The sequence below is a fragment of the Pseudorasbora parva genome, chromosome 12, assembly GCF_024679245.1.
Source record: "Pseudorasbora parva isolate DD20220531a chromosome 12, ASM2467924v1, whole genome shotgun sequence".
Lineage (NCBI taxonomy): Eukaryota > Metazoa > Chordata > Actinopteri > Cypriniformes > Gobionidae > Pseudorasbora > Pseudorasbora parva.
The window spans coordinates 23,274,398-23,293,372 of NC_090183.1; the positions used below are offsets into that span (position 1 = coordinate 23,274,398).

At 37.6% G+C, this 18,975-nt stretch overlaps 1 protein-coding gene across 2 annotated transcripts in view; it reads right to left on the bottom strand.

Moving 5' to 3' along the window:
* The window catches only part of grb2a (growth factor receptor-bound protein 2a), a 32,163-nt gene that overhangs the window by 2,634 nt on the left and 10,554 nt on the right, over positions 1 to 18,975 (bottom strand). For both annotated transcript variants that reach the window (XM_067459515.1, XM_067459516.1), the window contains exons 3-5: positions 14,437 to 14,534; positions 10,596 to 10,718; positions 9,958 to 10,126 (exon numbers count right to left, since the gene is read on the bottom strand). In XM_067459515.1, the coding sequence (XP_067315616.1) occupies positions 9,958 to 10,126; positions 10,596 to 10,718; positions 14,437 to 14,534 (390 nt within the window). The remainder of the gene's footprint in view (positions 1 to 9,957; positions 10,127 to 10,595; positions 10,719 to 14,436; positions 14,535 to 18,975) is intronic.

An 18,975-nucleotide genomic window follows, 5' to 3' on the forward strand; every position in this document is an offset into this window, starting at 1 on the left:
ACATGGAACATGCCCAGTTTGAAGAAGGTAAGTTAGTAAATGTAAAACTGCCTAAGCGAGCCAGAGCTCAGAGCCAGACACAGGTCAGCAGCCTCTCCTATCTTTCCTTGGTAAAAGCAGCGAAAAGATACTAAATCGATACCACAGTAAAAAAAAAAAAAAAAAGATAAGATAAGATGCTTAATATGACAACAGAACTTGTTATTATTCATTGTTATTTTTTACAAAAAATGTATGTGGCCAGCATGTTCCTTAGGGTTGGGCATCGTTTTGATTTGAACAATTATTGATCAATCGATCAATTACTATTAAAATGATCTCACAAATTTTTGCTATCTCAATGTATTTTTTACAATGGTGTAATTGTGTTGCAATAGCTTACACACAGCACAAGAAAGCTTGATTTCGAATGGTAAATTGAATTTAAAAAGACGAGTAAACAGTAATGAACAAATAAACAGATTACAAACAATAGCACAAATAAATGCAATAGAATAGAAGATACAAATTAAATAGACTGCTTTATTTTTTCAGGTAGGTCTAACATTCAGATAAGTAACTGAATAAAAAAAATGCATAGTAATTACATTTAAAACAACATTGGATAATGTTCTTTGTAAAAAATTCAATAGCGTACAGATAAAACTATTAAAATTACACAAGTTGATCAGTGAAGAGCAGTGTGATCGTTTGTCTTTTTGTAGTTTGAATAACAAATGACTGCGGTCCCTTTAAGACTAACGGACGCATGGCTATGTGTGTGTGCGCTTCAGATGTGAGCACGAAATCTGCGGGGATTAGTAGAATTAATTTATGTGCAATCCCGCGCGAAATTCAGACCGATCACTCACTAACACTAACACACTGTCATGAGGAAAAAGTCCAGCAGAACGCGCGTTCGCCGTGCTCAGAGGTTAACTGGGCTGAGTGAGAATATGCCGGTGTGTGTCAACTCGCTGACGGTCAGAGAGAGCGCAGCTGATATCGATACTGTAAAAACTGAGAATCGTATCTTTCAGATATTCCAGTATCGATACATATCGAAATATCGATATTTTTGACAACACTAGTACGGACTACTGGAATTTTGGTACCATGACATCCCTAGCTGGCAACATTTATTACCCAATTACTAAACTATTTTTGGAGGAGTATTGTACACTTCAGTTTTGTTCATTAATAGGATCTTTTGACTTTTGTAAGACAACTAAAAAAAAGAAAAAAGGTCCATTTTTTAATATTTAAAAAAAAAAGCAACTAATTTTCACTGATTACCTGATTATCCTGGCATAGAACAGGTATTTTTTGAGAGTTGTTTAATTGAGAGAAGATCCTATTGTAATGTTAACTAATTTATTTTATTATAAAAATAAAAAAAATCTTTGAAGAAAAAGTGGATTTTTGTTTGCATATGCTGTCAATTATAGTTCTTAGAAAGAAAATCGGAATCAGCAAAAAATCGGTATTGGCCAATCTCACTAACAAAAAAATCGGAATCGGCCAAGAAAATTGCAATCGGTGCATCTCTACTCGGTTTACAACTATCTAAATTTCTAGCCACTTAGAGACTATATTCAGGCAAGGGGAACTCATTTTAATGTTAAAAAACCTCATGAAATGAAAATTACATGCCATGGGACCTTTAAACTCAATCTGGCCTATTCAATGCCTGTTTATAACTGCAATCATAACTGTGTGAGTAACACTCCACCAATACATCATACAAAAACCCCAAGACACAATTAAGCAATTAAAAGATAAAAGATAGCAGATGTATCTTTTTCTTTCGGCTGTTCCCTTCAGGGGTCGCCACAGTGAATCATCTGCCTCCATCTAGTCCTATCCTCTGTATCCTCTTCTCTCAGACCAACTACCTTCATGTCCTCCTTCACTACATCCATAAACCTCCTCTTTGGTCTTCCTCTTGACCTCCTGCCTGGCAGCTCTAACCTCAGCATTCTTTTACCAATATATTCACTCTCCCTCCTCTGAACATGTCCAAACCATCTCAACCTGAACTCTCTAACTTTGTCTCCAAAACATCTCACGTGTGCTGTCCCTCTGATGTACTCATTCCTGATCCTATACATCCTCGTCACTCCCAAAGAGAACCTCAACATCTTCAGCTCTGCTACCTCTAGCTCTTCCTCCTGTCTTTTCCTCAGTGCAACTGTCTACAAACCATACAACATCGCTGGTCTCACTACTGTCCTGTTACACCTTTCCTTTCATTCTTGCTGGTACACTTTTATCACACAAAAGACCTGACACATTTCTCCACCCATTCCAACCTGGCTGCACACGCTTCTTCACCTCTTTTCCACACTCCCCATTGCTCTGGACTGTTGACCCTAAGTACTTAAAATCCTGAACCTTCTTTACCCCTTCCTTTCCTCTCTTCATCCTCTTCAAAATTCTCCAAACTTCACCCTTGCTAATACTTTCTACTTCCTGTTCTTCCTCCCTGTCGTTTTCCTCATTCATCAGTTCCTCAAAGTACTCCTTCCATCTTTCCCTCACCCTCCTGTCACCTGTCAAAATATTTCTATCTCTATCTTTAATCACTCTAACCTGCTGCACATCTTTTCCATCTCTATCCCTGTGCCTCGCCAACCGATACACATCCCTCTCCCCTTCCTTACTATCTAACATTGAATACATGTCCTCATACGCTTTCTGTTTGGCATTTGCAGCCTATATCTTAACCTCAGGCTGCATCACCCTATATTTCTGTCTACTTTCCTCCGTCCTCTCATTGTCCCACTTCTTCCTAGCTAACCTCTTCCTCTGGATACTCTCCTGGACTTCCTCAGTCCACCACCAAGTCTCCTTGTCTTCTTATCTCCTTCTAGATGACACACCTAGCACTTTTCTACCCGTCTCCCTGATCACTTTGGCTGTAGTAGTCCAGTCTTCTGGAAGTACTTCTTGACCACCTAAAGCTCGTCTCAACTCCTCCCTGAAAACCACACAGCACTCTTCCTTTTCCAACTTTCACCACTTTGTCTTCTGCTCTGCCTTTACTCTCTATATCTTCCTCACCACCAGAGTCATCTTACACACCACCATCCTATGCTGTCTAACTACACTCCCACCTACCAGTACTTCACAATCGCTAATTTCCATCAGATTGCAGCGTCTACATAAGATATAGTCCACTTGTGTGCTCCTGCCACCACTCTTAATTGTCACCCTGTGTTCCTGCCTCTTCTGAAAGTACGTGTTCACCACAGCCATCTCCATACTTTTAGCAAAGTCTACCAACCTCTGTCCTTCTGGGTTCCTTTCCTGAAGACCAAACCTGCCCATCACTTCCTTGTCCACACTATACCTTCCCCAACATGTCCATTCAAATCTGCCCCTAGGAACACCTCTGGGAACAGTCTGCATCACTTCCTCCAACTCGCTCCATAATCTTCCAGTCTTTCTCATCTTGCTTACAACCTACTTGTGGAGCATAGGCACTAACACTATTCATCACACCTTCAATATCCAGCTTTAGACTCATCAACCTATCTGACACTTTCTTTACCTCCAGAACATTCTTCACAAACTCCTCCTTTAGGATCACTCCAACTCCCTTTTTCTTCATGTCCACACCATTATAAAACAGTTTAAACCCTGCTCCAATGCTTCTAGCCTTGTTCCCTTTCCACCTGGTCTCTTGGACACACAGAATGTCAATTTTCCTCCTCTGCATCATATCTACCAGTTCTCTGCCTTTACCTGTCATTGTACCAACATTCAAAGTCCCTACTATCAGTCCTAATAGCAGAGAACAGATCTGTACTTTCACTCCTAATAGCAGATAGCAGATGTATATACTCTGTATAATATGTTTACATATACATTTACTATACATATAAATATATTGTTTTAGCGCTGGTCATTCACATTTTAGATTTGAAAAAAAAAGGCTCAAGAAATGGACGTGTAAAGATTTTGAAAAGACAACAACCAATAAAAAACAGCCCTGCAACACTCATTATACAGACAAATAAATATTAAAATATGAGCGGAGGAAAAACAAACACACAAACAGAGTTGGGGGTACCTTGATGTATTTAAAAAAAATAACCCTGTCACAGCACTCTCACAATTAATTCTCATTAGAGACTACTAGCAACTATCATGAATAAAATCAAATACATTCTGATAAATTGTTCTTAGAAATATCAGCAAATCAGAATTAGACTTGGCAGAGCAATTGGTCTATATGAAAAATGAGGAATAATAATAAAAATATTTTTATTACGTTTACGAGCACTACAATCTCTGTACAAATGACACATCCGTTTATAGGGTTAGTTCACCCAAAAATGAAATTCTGTTGTAATTTACTTCTTATGTTGTTCAAAATCCGTTAGATCTTTGTTCATCTTTGGAACACAAATTATGGTATTTTTTATGAAATCCGTGATGAAATACAGAGCTGGCGTTCTGACATAGAACCGAGTAGCAGACTGTCACGGAAGAGAAGATACTGTTAAACAAAGTTGTTATTTTTGTTTATGAACACAAAATGTATTTGCAATCTCGTTGCCTCATAACATTAAAGTTGAATCACTGTAAGCACATGGACGATGTTTTTACTACCTCTCTGGGCATCGAAAGTGGTAAAAACGTTGCAGTCTATAGAAGGGTCAGAAAGCTCATGGATTTTATCAAAAATGTCTCAATTTGTGTTATCAAGATGAACGGTCTTACAGGTCTGAAACGGGTGAAATATTTCATAAGACATGCTTTGCTGATTCATGTTTGGACGCAAAGGTGTCAAGTAACGAAGAACAAATACTTTGTTACCTTACTTAAGTAGAAATTTGGGTATCTATACCTTACTGGAGTAATTATTTTTCTGCCTACTTTTTACTTCTACTCCTTACATTTTCACGCAATTATCTGTATTTTCTACTCCTTACTTTTTAAAAATAGCCTCGTTACTCCTCTTTCATTTCATCTTGTTAAAAAAAAAATGCAGATAAATCGCGTCATCCTGATAGTGTGAATTTGATTGTGTGTTTGGATGAGAAGTGTAAACATATACAATTCCAACACCCTATTGGCTACTACAAGATCCATCACGCTTGCACATGATTGAAAGCATGAATCACATACGGTGTTGCAAGATTGGGCGGGTTCCAGTGGACAAGCACGCACTTTCAATCAATCAGGGATAAGCAGGCAGACGCGCTCATTCATGACAGCCAGGTTTTTAGCGTGATAACTCGTCGTAGCTGTCTATTCAAGTGATCGCTATGCTGATGTGGCATATATACATATATATATATATATAAAGAGCCGTTTCCACAGTAAGGGGTGGAAGAGTGAACAAACTCTCACACATGGATTACACCTGTGACTCGAAGACTCTTTATAAATATAATCCTGATTCCTGTCCATTATAATATACACACTCAGGACATCTCCAACTAGCAACCCCAACAACTGCTGAAGAAGGTTTGAATCAATGATAAATCAGTTTTGACTGGGCTAAGTGTGTGTTCTATGGACTTCACAAGCATACTGTAGTTTTGTCAGAGCAAAGCTAAGTTGTTGTTGTTGTTTTTTATTGGCGGATTATTGTACAGTATCAATGAATTGCGCATTTTGGCAGTGGTGTTTTATTGTGTGAAATACCTTAATAGTTAATTATGTGCTTTTTCTGATCTCTTATATTGGGCACTGTTTGCACTTAAAGTGGCTTATTCAATAAAATATCATCACATTATTTTGGCAGTTAAAGTTTTGGCCGTGTTTTTTTTTTTTTTTTTTTGTGTGGAGTGGGCGGGTGTTGGGTAGTGTAGAGCTTTAAGCCCTGCATAGGCCTCAATTCTAGGCCCTAGCCCGGTTATTTTTTATTTATTTTTTGAATCCTCCTTATGACACTCCTGCAGTCATTAAAATAGTTCAGCTTTGTTTTTAATGTCCAATTAGTTATATTTTGTTTAGTTTCTTTATTAAGTTAATTTAGAAAAAATGTTTGGATTTTTTTTGTTTGTTAAATTAAAGTTTTTATTTTTTTAAAGTGACAATCAAGCAGTCAGTGGCCGACAGTGGGTATGAGGCTAAAATGGACCTGAAGCCTGGTCCTAGTAAAAAAGTCAGGGTCCGTCGGGTTCGGGCAGAAATGTAGGACTCTACTCAATCTGGCAACACTGTAGCCTACATTTACATTCCAATAAAGGTTATTGATAACATGCCTCTGAAGTTTGAATTTTTGTACCATTACATTACTTTATGTATCTATATGTAAAATATAGGTACAAGAATTCAATAGGCAACTAGTCATCATATCTTCCGCTTCAGGAAACATGTTAATGCTCAGCAGTATACATATGGTATATTTTCATTGTACTAAAATGCATTCATTTTCAATGGGTATATATGCGGCTGAAACAGGTAGCCTAGTGCATCCCAAATTTTTCAACATTAACATTTTAATATAACATTATAGTCATTATGGCCTTTAGAAAATTTTTTTTTGATGACTATAGGCCCTTGTGGTGTGGCTTAAGCTTGTCTCTTGGCTTTTTTTTTTGCCTTACATTACTTTTACTTTTATACTTTAAGTAGTTTTGAAACCAGTACTTTTACACTTTGACTTAAGTAAAAAGCTTGAGTTGATACTTCAACTTCTACAGAAGTATTTTTAAACCCTAGTATCTATACTTCTACTTGAGTAATGAATGTGAATACTTTTGACACCAAGAGTATATTAAATATGTTCATAAAAACTTTAAATAAGCTTGCCCCGGTCCGCTTGAATATATATATATATTAGTTAATCTTAGTTAATATTTATCTTCCTATATTGTTATAATGATTCTTTCCAGTTTATTTTTTTTCAATGATTTTGCTTTATGTTTCTTGTTTTCTAAAGTGTATATTTGGTCTCTGAGGAGTGACTCAGGGTCTGACCAAGATATGTGTGATGTGTCACCAACAAGGTGTCGTGTGTTTGGATTTTGGAAACAGAAACAGTGTTTGCTCACTTAGCCCAACTTCCAGATATGAAATATGGATTTGTCTTTAATTTAATTTATTATATTTAATTTATTTTATATTTCCTTTATGTTACCTTTTTAAATGTCATGGATTTTGAGTATTATATATATGCCTGATGAAGGTCATGAGACCGAAACATTGCTAATAAAAAGGTTTAGATTTTTTGCAAGTATTGATAGTGTGCGGGATTTCCCTTTGTTTGCTTGTCGAGATTTTTGGATGTGTTATCCTTCGTCCTACGCACCTGTCTATTATGTACAGGTGTGCGATGGTAATTGTGCACTAATATATTCCCTTTTACTGAAACACTAGAGTCAAGATAAATATTGCCTGTACTATTGTCTGTACACTGAGAGAAAGCACATGTTATCAGTACGTTTTGGTTAGAACATGTTAGAACTGGAGCTTAATCAGCTCCAACCTTGGAGAGACTGTGTATCTGTGAGCAATATTCTGTGTTACAGATCATTGTTGGGAATGGTGTACAATGGGCATCCTAAGAGATGGGTGGCCTTGTTATTCTAGGCAAGTTGGCGCCTGCTCCAGACCTGGAAGGTCACTATGGGCCTAATTCTGGGGTAAAAGCGTCAACAAGTGACACGTCTATGGAAACGTGCATCAGATTAACTGACGTGTGGAAATTTACAATGACTGTGCATTTTCTCTGAGCTAATCAGAACCATCCACATTGCAGTAAAGATGTGGGTAGACCTTGAAAACAGTATAACTGTTGGGACAATTGTATGTACGATAGGGTGTGGCAACGAGACTGTGAGAAGCCCCGTTTCCACCACAGGAACTTTACCCAGGAACCAGGAACTTTGGGTGGTACTCGGTGTGTTTAGACCGCAGGAACCAGGGTCTAAATGAAGTTCCGGGTAAATATTTCCCCCTCCAAACGGCCCTGCTCGCGAGGTACATGCTGATTGGTTGAGCTCAGGCAGCATTATATTTCAACTCGGCATTTTTAAAAGTCTTTTGCGAGGTTCGCTCTACATTCAGTAATAATCAGTCTTACACGCCGCGCTCATGTTGACAAGAGAGGAAAGATAATTTTTCTGAGGGGTTAACTTTTTATTTCGTAAGTTATGAAGATAATGTTGGAGTAATGACACAGTGTATATTGCCCCAGGCAGTTTTTACTTTAACTGCGCCTGACAGAAGAATTTGTTTTTTCTCAGATGATTATTTAAACAAATAAATAGCTTATAATATAATACTGTATTAGTCCTGGTGGCCGTTAAGAGTTGCTATGGCTGCAGTTAACATATAGCTGCTGGAGAAAACAGCGTTGACATTTTTGATGTGGCAGACAAACTGCTTATGTGACAAAATGATTGCGATTGAAAGTCATCACATGTAAACACCAGATCGGTTTAGATAACGTCTCATGTAAACAGTCCACTAAATCTTTCAATCGGTACTCACAAAAATGATTACTGTCCGGGCTGTCATTTAAAAAAAAAAATCTAATTCGAACGGAATTAAAATATCAAGCAATGCATTCGAATATATTCAATTATCTACAACGCCGTCATCTCTAGAAGCTGGAATGTGTTTACGGATTCCATAGCAACTCTCAACGGCCACCAGGACTTATACGGTTTTATAAAAGCTATTAATTTGTTTTAAAGTGTAATAATCATCTCAGAAAAAATAAATTCTAATGTCAGGCGCAGTTGAAGTAATTAATGATTGTTTGCTTACATAGGCGTAGGGACAGTGTCATTATGCCAACATTATCTTCATAACTTCTTATGAAATAAAAAGTTTATCCCTCAGAAAAATGTATTTTCCTCTCGTCATGCTTGGTGCATGAGCGCGACGTGTGCTCTTCAGTGGCGAAGGCGCGCACTGTGTACGTCACATAAGGACGCACACTCAAAAGTAATCCGGTCAGGTCGTTTACATGGTGAAATGTTTAGTTTGATCGATTCATGAAAAGGTTTATCCACCCATCTCAAAACAATTTCATTCAGTTTGGGCATTTTTATTACGATTGAGGTGTTTATATGGAGCATTTTCCTTCAGATTGGACTTTTAAACTGATTACAGTGCTCCATGTAAACGCACCGACAGTAAAAAAAATTGCGCTACATGGCACTTTAAAAACCAGATAGTTTATTTATAGTTCGATTACGGATTTCACGTCATCTTCGAATGCATATTCGAATATCGAATAAAAAGTGACAGCCCTTGTCCGTCACTGGCTTGGAGGAGCAGTCGCGTGCAGTCCTACATCACCAGACTAATTTGCCTAATCTTTATCGCGGTCGAAACGCAGACAGCTGCAGGTCTGGGGGGGAGAAAAGTTCCTGTAAAAAAGTTCCTGGTACAAATTGTTCCGGGTAATTTTGGTGGAAACGGGACTAGAGAGAGAGCGCGGCCTACAAACTTCTTGTGAGACTTGAAGCTGCCTTCTGCTGTTGAAACTGCAAACTATTCTTAAAGGGTTAGTTCACTCAAAAATGTAAATTATGTCATTAATAACTCACCCTAATGTCGTTCCACACCTGTAAGACCTCAGTTCATCTTCGGAGCAAAGTTTAAGATATTTTATATTTAGTCTGAGAGCTTTTCTGTTCCTCCAATGAAAGTGTATGCACACTATACTGTCCATGTCCAGAAAGATAATAAAAACATCATCAAAGTAGTCCATATGTGACATCAGTTAGTTAATTAGAATCTCTTGAAGCAACAAAAATACATTTTGGTCAAAAAATAACAAAAACTACAACTTTTTTCAGCATTGTCTTCTCTTCCGTGTTTGTTTTCAATTTGTAAACAAAGATTCGAATGGTTATGAATCAGGGTATTGATTCAGAATTCAGATCACCAATGTCATGTGATTTCAGCAGTTTGACACACGATCCGAATCATGAATGTGAAATAATGAAACACCAATGTTTACATACAGTTCTGTGCAATGTTCCAGCAATGATTCAGTCTTACCTGTGGTACTTGTTCAATGTCCCTGAGGAAAATGGGCTGATTCCTGGACACAGAAGTGGACCGATGATAATCTACTAAAGAGTTTAACGAGTTAAATTTGACCACCCACAAGAAGTATTTGCCTGCTCCATCCCGTAAGACTTTGAAGTGCTGGACATCATTCCCAAATCTATGAGAAAGGAGAGAAAAAAAGATTTACACCATAAACGGCTGCATTTATAGCACTTGGATATTGCAAACTTATTTATAAAAAAAACTACACTGTTCAGTTTATCATGAACCCTGATGTCTGCAGCTATCTGTGGAGAACTGTTTAAATGATTTAAACAGTGTTGGCCTATTTTAGAAACCACACAAAATAATTCAGAATAACACAAAAATAAAGTGCTGAAATGGCCATATTTCGTGCTGCACGGCATCAATTATTCATTGACATGCCCCTTTTTTCAAGAACAGATTCAATTACTGCATCAAAATTTTGAAATCAGCAGCCTTTGTTTCTAAGTGTTTATTACTAAGACTTCAGACAATAAATAGAATAGAATAGAATAGAATAGAATAGAATAGAATAGAATAGAATAGAATAGAATAGAATAGAATAGAATAGAATAGAATAGAATAGAATGACAAATACATACTTGACAGAGAGTGAGAAGTCTCCAGGTGCACTCTCACTCTCCCTAATGAGAAACGCTCCATCGTGTTTCTGTTTATTTAACATTTCTTCTGCTTTCGCACGGGGAATCTTCCCATAAAACCAGCTGTGTGTTCAGAACAAATACAAAAGCAATGGTTAAGACGTTGTAGAATGTACTGGGACATCCCATAATACAAGAAGAGTTTTTAACAATTTGAGATTTTGCTATGATTTCAGCTATGATGAATAATAAAAAAATAAAAAACCTGTCCAGGTTTACTGGACAGACAGGAAAAAAAAAATGTTTTACTTGTGTATTAATTAGAGATGTGTGTGTATATTTAGATGAGAAGTACTTTTCTAAGAGAGGCTATGGATTCATATTTGTGGCGAGGTGAACGAGCGAGAGACATGGGAGAAGTGAGTGAGACCGGGACGTGATTGCGATTGTTTCCGTCATGCACCTGCGAGCCACACCGGTCTCAAATCCTCTCATGAGGGAGCTCGGAGGCATTTAAGGACGAGCGACACCAGTCAAGGACGAGAGAGGACCAGGCCTGGACTTTACGTTGAGTTTTGGTAATGTTTTGTTATGTGTGTGCGGGCAGTCGTCCGTGAGGGGCTGCCCACGGTTTACTTTCGTTTTGTTTGTTTATTTAATAAAAGTTGTTGAATGTTCGCCGGTTCCCGCTTCCTTCCTTCCCATCTAAGAGTTTTATTACAATATTATAGGGTACTAAATTAGACATTACATTGACACTATGTAATAAGAGTGCCAATAATGTGCCAATTCAAAATTGAGCAAGTCAACACTGTAATTTTAAATATTTATTGCGTTATTTTCTTACATATAGCAATGTGTCTTTATTTGTATAAATAATGAATTAAAGGGATAGTTCACCCAAAAATGAAAATTACTGTCAATTACTCACCCTCATGTTTTTCCAAACCCAAAAAGCTTACATACATCTTTGAAACACAATTGAAACAAGAAACCCAAGAGAATTCTGACCCTACATACAAAGTCCATTCAAACAAACCTTTGACACTTGAAGGGATCCACATGAAAACATATCTCATTGGATCTCGCAGAAGCTTAGAACAAACCTCATTGGCTAAGAAAGTAATGAGCATTGATCAGTTAAATCTTTATTAAATTTGTTCATCATATAAAATGTATTTTCAGAAGCCTTTAATTAAGCGTTCAAGTCAAAGTGTCTAATATGATTACAGAATTGCATTTTATGTAGTGCATAACATAGCTCTAAGTGAAAGAAAACATCCTGCAAAGTTTTAAATCTGAAAGTACACCGTATATAAAGATATTGTCTCTCAAATGGAAGAGTCGACTCAGAGTCAATTAAATTAATCGTTTTTTTAACGAATCCCCAGCCGTTTTCGTTGTAACGTCAAGACGAAACCGCATATTGCCTGCATTTTCAGCCTCGCTTGGCATTTTGATACAGTTCCCACATGTGCACTCCAATAAATTAGCCAATTCATTTGTCTGTGACGCATTATACTGAGCTAACAAATGGCAGCAGACAGCAAGATTAATCAGATTACAGCTCGTCACTTCTCAGACATTCTTACTACGATTCTGCATGTTCAATAAACTACATTGACACATACCGTTGAGAAAGCTCATGCTCCAGTTTGCGATTGAATTTCTGGTTCATCAGAAACTCTGGTCATTTCCTCGTCAGACTCTAGCTCGAATTGGTAATACATTAAAATAAAATAAAAAATAAAAATTTTGACAAAAAACACTTGACAAGCTGCAATTCAGTAATGGTCATAGGCATTGTTTCCGTCATGCACTGCCCGCAGTTTACCAATCACAGCTGACTGGGTCATCTGACCAATCATCGCAGATTAGGAGCAAAGGAGGGGTTTGTAAAAATGAATCGTTGAGCAAATCCTTTGGGTTTTGCAAATAAGGTCAAAATAAATGCGTATTATAAGACAATGAAAGTGTTTTTTTTAAACTATGCATGCATGTAAACCTGTTGTTGGTGACTCCCAAAACAAAAATAGTAACCTTTCAAATGCCATAATGGGGGCAATTTAAACTACTCGATTCATATAGATTACTTTTACAATGTCTTCATTAAGTTTTTTAAGCATTTGTTACAGTCGGTGGCATGGTCTGTGTCCGTGTCTTCTTTGTTTGGTCCCTCCCTTGTTTTTTGGCGTTTCTACTGTTGGTGCATGCGTGGTTATCTCTTGGGTGGACGCACTTGTTCATGATTTGAGATTGATAGACGGAGCTGACCGATAAAGACGCCAATGAGGAGGAGAAAGAAGAGGGGCTGCAGATCTTGTGCTTCTTGCCAGCAAACAAAGTTTCTTTTTATATTTTTGTCTATTTTTCGTTGTTTTATTTTTGTTAATGCTGTTCCTTTCATTACATCTTTTACTTGGTTGATGTTTGTTCTTACCATAATGTTTGTTATGAGTGCGTGAATAAATCGATTTGCTTAATTTCACCGTCTTAAGTACTCTTGTTCATGTTATGTAACCTCTCTTTTGTTTGTGACGATATTTTTCATGAGAGGTTGTAACAGCATCAATAATTTTAGTTTCTTGGACATTCGCTGGAAACATCCGTTTATCCTTTTGAACTTTTATTTAAAAAAAATACCCAAATCTAAGCTTTCATTGAAGTAAAAGAATTGAAAATGGGTGGTAAAACACATTATGAAATAAATGCTTTTCTCCAAAACACGTTGGCCACAATTGTTGGTACCCTTTTATTAAATACTTTTTGAAACCTCTTTTTCACAAGATAGCAGCTCTGAGTCTTCTTCTATAATGCCTGATGAGTTTGGAGAAGACCTGAATAGAGATCAGAGACCATTCCTCCATACTGAACCTTTCCAGATCCTTCAGATTCACAGATCCATGCTGGTGCTTCTTCTCTTCAGTTCAGCCACACATCTTCTATAGGGTTCAGGTCACAGGCTGAGATGGTTATAGCAAAAGCTTCAGTTTGTGCTCAGTGACACATTTGTGTGTTGATTTTGATGTTTGTTTTGGATCGTTGTTCTGATTAGAGATACAACCATGGCCCATTATAAGATTTCTAGCAGAATCCATCAGGTTTAGATTTTTTATCTTTTGGTATTTGCTAGAATCCATGATACCATGTATCTGAACAAGATGTCCAGGACCTCCAGCAAAAGAAAGGCCCACAACATTAAAGATCCAGCTATATTTTTAGCCGTGGGCATGGGGTACTTTTTATCCTTGTTTGCACCAAACCCATCTCGTAGATTTGCTGCCAAAAACTATTTTATAGTTTCCTCTGACCACAGAACCAGGTCCCTTTTGACTTTCCAGTCGTGTCTGACAACTGAATATGCTGGAGTTTGTTTATGGATGAGCGATGAGGATTTTTCTTGAATCCCTCCCAAACAACATGTGGTGATGTATATTCTTTAGTTTCACTCATTGTGATGAATGATTAAGGGAATTTTGCTTTTATGCCTCCTTATATTTTTACTCCAGTGAAACAAGACATCATAGCTGGACAATTTCATGTTTCTGGTCATCCTGGTGTGCTTAATAAATTAAATATTAGTGTAAATATACTTCAGAAATATTTTACTCATTTTAAAATTCTAGGGGTACCAACAATTGTGGCCAACGTGTTTTAGAGAAAAGCATTTATTTCATAATGTGACTTAAATGAAAGGTTGGATTTTTGTGATTTTTTTTTTAAAATAAAAGATCAAAAGGATAAACAATGCAGATTATTTTATCATATTTACCAGGGGTACCAACAATTTTGACCACGACTGTACTTAGTCTTTTGGTGACTAAAAAGAGCAAATACTTACGTGTGTGGCTTCATTTCTATGTAATTTTTGGGGATGAATCCTTCTTTTCCATTGAGTTCTGCCTTGTACCAGTTCTGATCACATTCCTCATTTAAAACCTGATGGCAAAACAAAAGACACTTCAAAACATGACCAGCGTGTTGACATTACACAGTGTGCACACAGTTAACCTCCAATGAGCCAACAGGAGACACTTCCCTCAGAAAGCAAAGAGCTAAAGAGCCAATCATATTACTGGCCATGGTGTTTAAAACCCAAGGCTATGCTCTATAAATAGCATACAGGAAATATCCATCATTTCAAGTTTAAGCCACACATAACATCCTGTATACATAAGACTTCTCTGGCACTAATGAGAAATACATCGCACACTCCCTGTTTTGTAGAATTGCAAAACTGAACCAGATGGATTGCGCAAAAAGATGTGGACCATTACCATCAGTTCAGTCCTGAAGGCTGGGATTTCATGTCTCTTCCATATCTGATGTACCTGTGGTAATGGCCATCACCTTCCAATTTGAAATAAAGAGTCGTTCATTACTGACCTGTGGATAATCTCAGGGGTGGAGGGCTTTTTTAGTTGAAACAGATGAATATAAAAAAGCATCACTTAATGTGATTACTTTAGGCTCAAAGACACTCTCTCAGTCTTGTTTATGTCAAGTATGTTATGACACATCCATCTAAGATAAATGGGAATCTTATCCTATAGCCTGGAACGTTTTCACAACTCAGAAAGATGGTCTCCCCATCCCTTCTCTCTCTGTAAACAACCATTAATCTGCTCTCACACCCACTGCGCAATGGCGCCTCTTTTCTCTGCCTTAAAGAAAAATAGTCACATTATAAACAAGTCAAGATGTCACATTTTTGTCAAAAAAAGAAGAAAAAAAAGAAAAAAAGAAAAGAAATTAAAGTAGGTCTTGGTGGGAAAAATTACCAGTCTCAGACAGCTATAAATACATCCTTTAATTTTGCACTTTTAAAATCTACTCTCACTAAACACTAACAAAGAGAGAGCAGAAAATATTCTTTATTGTCCTTTTTTTTTACTCCTGTAATCTTGGTGAAAGAAAGTAACCAAAATTTTAGGAAATCTCTGAATGGGTGCAGAGCAGAATTTGCATATGCAAAATTTGCCCCAATTTTGTCTCTTTCCAGTAAAACCCCTGACAGTGGCTGAGTGAAAACTGGCTTTTAGACATACAACACAGAATCAGAGAACGGTTTGTTGAAGACAAAAAGTAATACAGCGGACAGATAGCTGAATGTGATGCCCAAATCAAGTCCAAATGCTAAAACACAGGTTTGTGGTTCAGAGATGTCAGCCGGTCCTATACACAACCACTAAATCCCTATACAGAGCAAATCATACTACCAGCAGCATACGTGCTCGCAGCTAAGCACTGTTGCTAGGCAGAAAGAGCCTAGCAACAGAAAGAGAGTGGGAAAGAGGTTCAAACTGTAATAGAATACAGGAACAGTTTAAACATCGATGGTGAATTTGCGCTGATATGGAGACTGTGTCTAACACGTGACCTTAGGTACGACAATACAAAAATAAATAGCATTCTTAATTTATTAAAAGCTATTTATTCCATGTTTATATATATAATAATAGTTCACCGAAAAAAAGCCATCATTTACATTCCGAAACAGTGCGACTTTATTCTGTGGAACACATAAGAGAAGATATTTTGAAGCATGTTGGTAACCAAACAGTTTCAGTTAACATTGACTTCTATATTATGGGAATAAAAATGGAATCTCAAAATAGTTTTTTTTTCTATGTTCCACAGAGGAAAGAAAGTCAGATGGAAAGGTTTGAACAACATGAACATGAGTAAACATAATTTTAATTTGTGTATATAAGCCCTATTCACACTTTTAGAGTATTGTTGGCCACTAGTAAGGACAGGCAAAAGTATCTGAGTACTCTGAATGTCAACAGAGAAAAACCATATGGAACTGGTTAATCGCTCACAGTAACAGTAAAGGGGTCATGAACTTTTACATACAAGTCATCATACTAAGAATATCCTATATGTTTCAGAACAGAAAAGTTCCTTGTTAGTCCAAAAAATGAATGCCTATGCCGATATGCCTAGCTTGGGAAAACCCCGACAACTTCAGGAAAATTTAGATTTGCTCTGCAAATAGTCTGGCAAAGAGCCCATTCAAACCTATTTCTAATCCCTTGAAATTGCAGCACCAATCAGAAACGTTGGGGCGGTGAAGCAGATTTGTCGGCTACATTACAAAGATGGATTCCGTACATAAACAGGTGAGTAATAATTGGATAAGTGTCCGAATATTACATCGATGCATTCAGCAGCCCAATTACCTGTCTGTCATTAATGTTAATCAAACAACTGCAGGTGTTAAATAAATGTATACATATTAAATACACTTTTAAAATAAGATTATTTGTTCTTTTATATAGCCTAGCAAAAATAACTTTTTGATATATTGCATTACCGAAAATCGGCACATGCCTAGTTGTGACACATGGATGCGCTGTGCAATATGTTGCAATTGACGTCATTATAAAGAAGAAAATGCCACAGAATAGAATCTCGCTTAAAAAGTGCATACAGGTCCTTCTAAAAAAATTAGCATATTGTGATAAAGTTCATTATTTTCGATAATGTAATGATAAAAATTAAACTTTCATATATTTTAGATTCATTGCACATCAACTGAAATATTTCAGGTCTTTTATTGTTTTAATACTGATGAATTTGGTATACAGCTCATGAAAACCCAAAATTCCTATCTCAAAAGCATATCATAAAAAGGTTCTCTAAACGAGCTATTAACCTAATCATCTGAATCAACTAATTAACTCTAAACACCTGCAAAAGATTCCTGAGGCTATTAAAAACTCCCAGCCTGGTTCATTACTCAAAACCGCAATCATGGGTAAGACTGCCGACCCGACCCTGTCCAGAAGGCCATCGTTGACACCCTCAAGTGAGAGGGTAAGACACAGAAAGACATTTCTGAACGAATAGGCTGTTTCCAGAGTGCTGTATCAAGGCACCTCAGTGGGAAGTCTTGTGGGAAGGAAAAAGTGTGACAAAAAACGCTGCACGACGAGAAGAGGTGACCGGACCCTGAGGAAGATTGTGGAGAAGGACCGAATTCCAGACCTTGGGGGACTTGCGGAAGCAGTGGACTGAGTCTGGAGTAGAAACATCCAGAGCCACCGTGCACAGGCTTGTGCAGGAAATGGGCTACAGGTGCCGCATTCCCCAGGTCAAGCCACTTTTGGGCTACAGAGAAGCAGCACTGGACTGTTGCTCAGTGGTCCAAAGTACTTTTTTCAGATGAAAGCAAATTTTGCATGTCATTCGGAAATCAAGGTGCCAGAGTCTGGAGGAAGACTGGGGAGAAGGAAATGCCAAAATGCCTGAAGTCCAGTGTCAAGTACTCACAGTCAGTGATGGTCTGGGGTGCCATGTCAGCTGCTGGTGTTGGTCCACTGTGTTTTATCAAGGGCAGGGTCAGTGCAGCTAGCTATCAGGAGATTTTGGAGCACTTCATGCTTCCATCTGCTGAAAAGCTTTATGGAGATGAAGATTTCGTTTTACAACACGACCTGGCACCTGCTCACAGTGCCAAAACCACTGGTAAATGGTTTACTGATCATGGTATTACTGTGCTCAATTGGCCTGCCAACTCTCCTGACTTGAACCCCATAGAGAATCTGTGGGATATTGTGAAGAGAAAGTTGAGGGACGCAAGACCCAACACTCTGGATGAGCTTAAGGCTGCTATCGAAGCATCCTGGGCCTCCATAACACCTCAGCAGTGCCACAGGCTGATTGCTTCCATGCCACGCCGCATTGAAGCAGTCATTTCTGCAAAAGGATTCCCGACCAAGTATTGAGTGCACAACTGAACATAATTATTTGAAGGTTGACTTTTTTTGTATTAAAAACACTTTTCTTTTTTTGGTCGGATGAAATATGCTAATTTTTTGAGAAAGGAATTTTGGGTTTTCATGAGCTGTATGCCAAAATCATCAGTATTAAAACAATAGAAGACCTGTAGAGCTGCTTGTTTTATTTGTTGCTTGTTGATTTCCAAATATAAAACTTTAATTTTTTCAGTGTGTGCATTAGTTAATTAAAAAAAAAAAAAACTTGATAATATCGATAATCGGGATAATTTTGTTCAATATAATCGTGATATGAATCTTTAATACAGTCCCAACCCATATGTACTCAACATGTCTCTAGGTACTCGCTGCATTTGCATAAAATCACCCCCAGTTGCACTAAAGATTGACATGCTCTGTCCCAAGAAATCCAAGATAATTCACATTGACACACAAACACTTACAACCCAAGACAACCCATGCACTCAAGGGATAATATAAAATGAACATTTTCACTCCAAAATATGATGCATGAGCCACCCTTGACGATGCTGTATACATGAGTGAATGGTTTTATATTACTGTATGTGACTAGCCTGACAAGTCAGACCCACATCAAGATGGTCTGGAAACTCACCATTGACAGGGCCCAATCG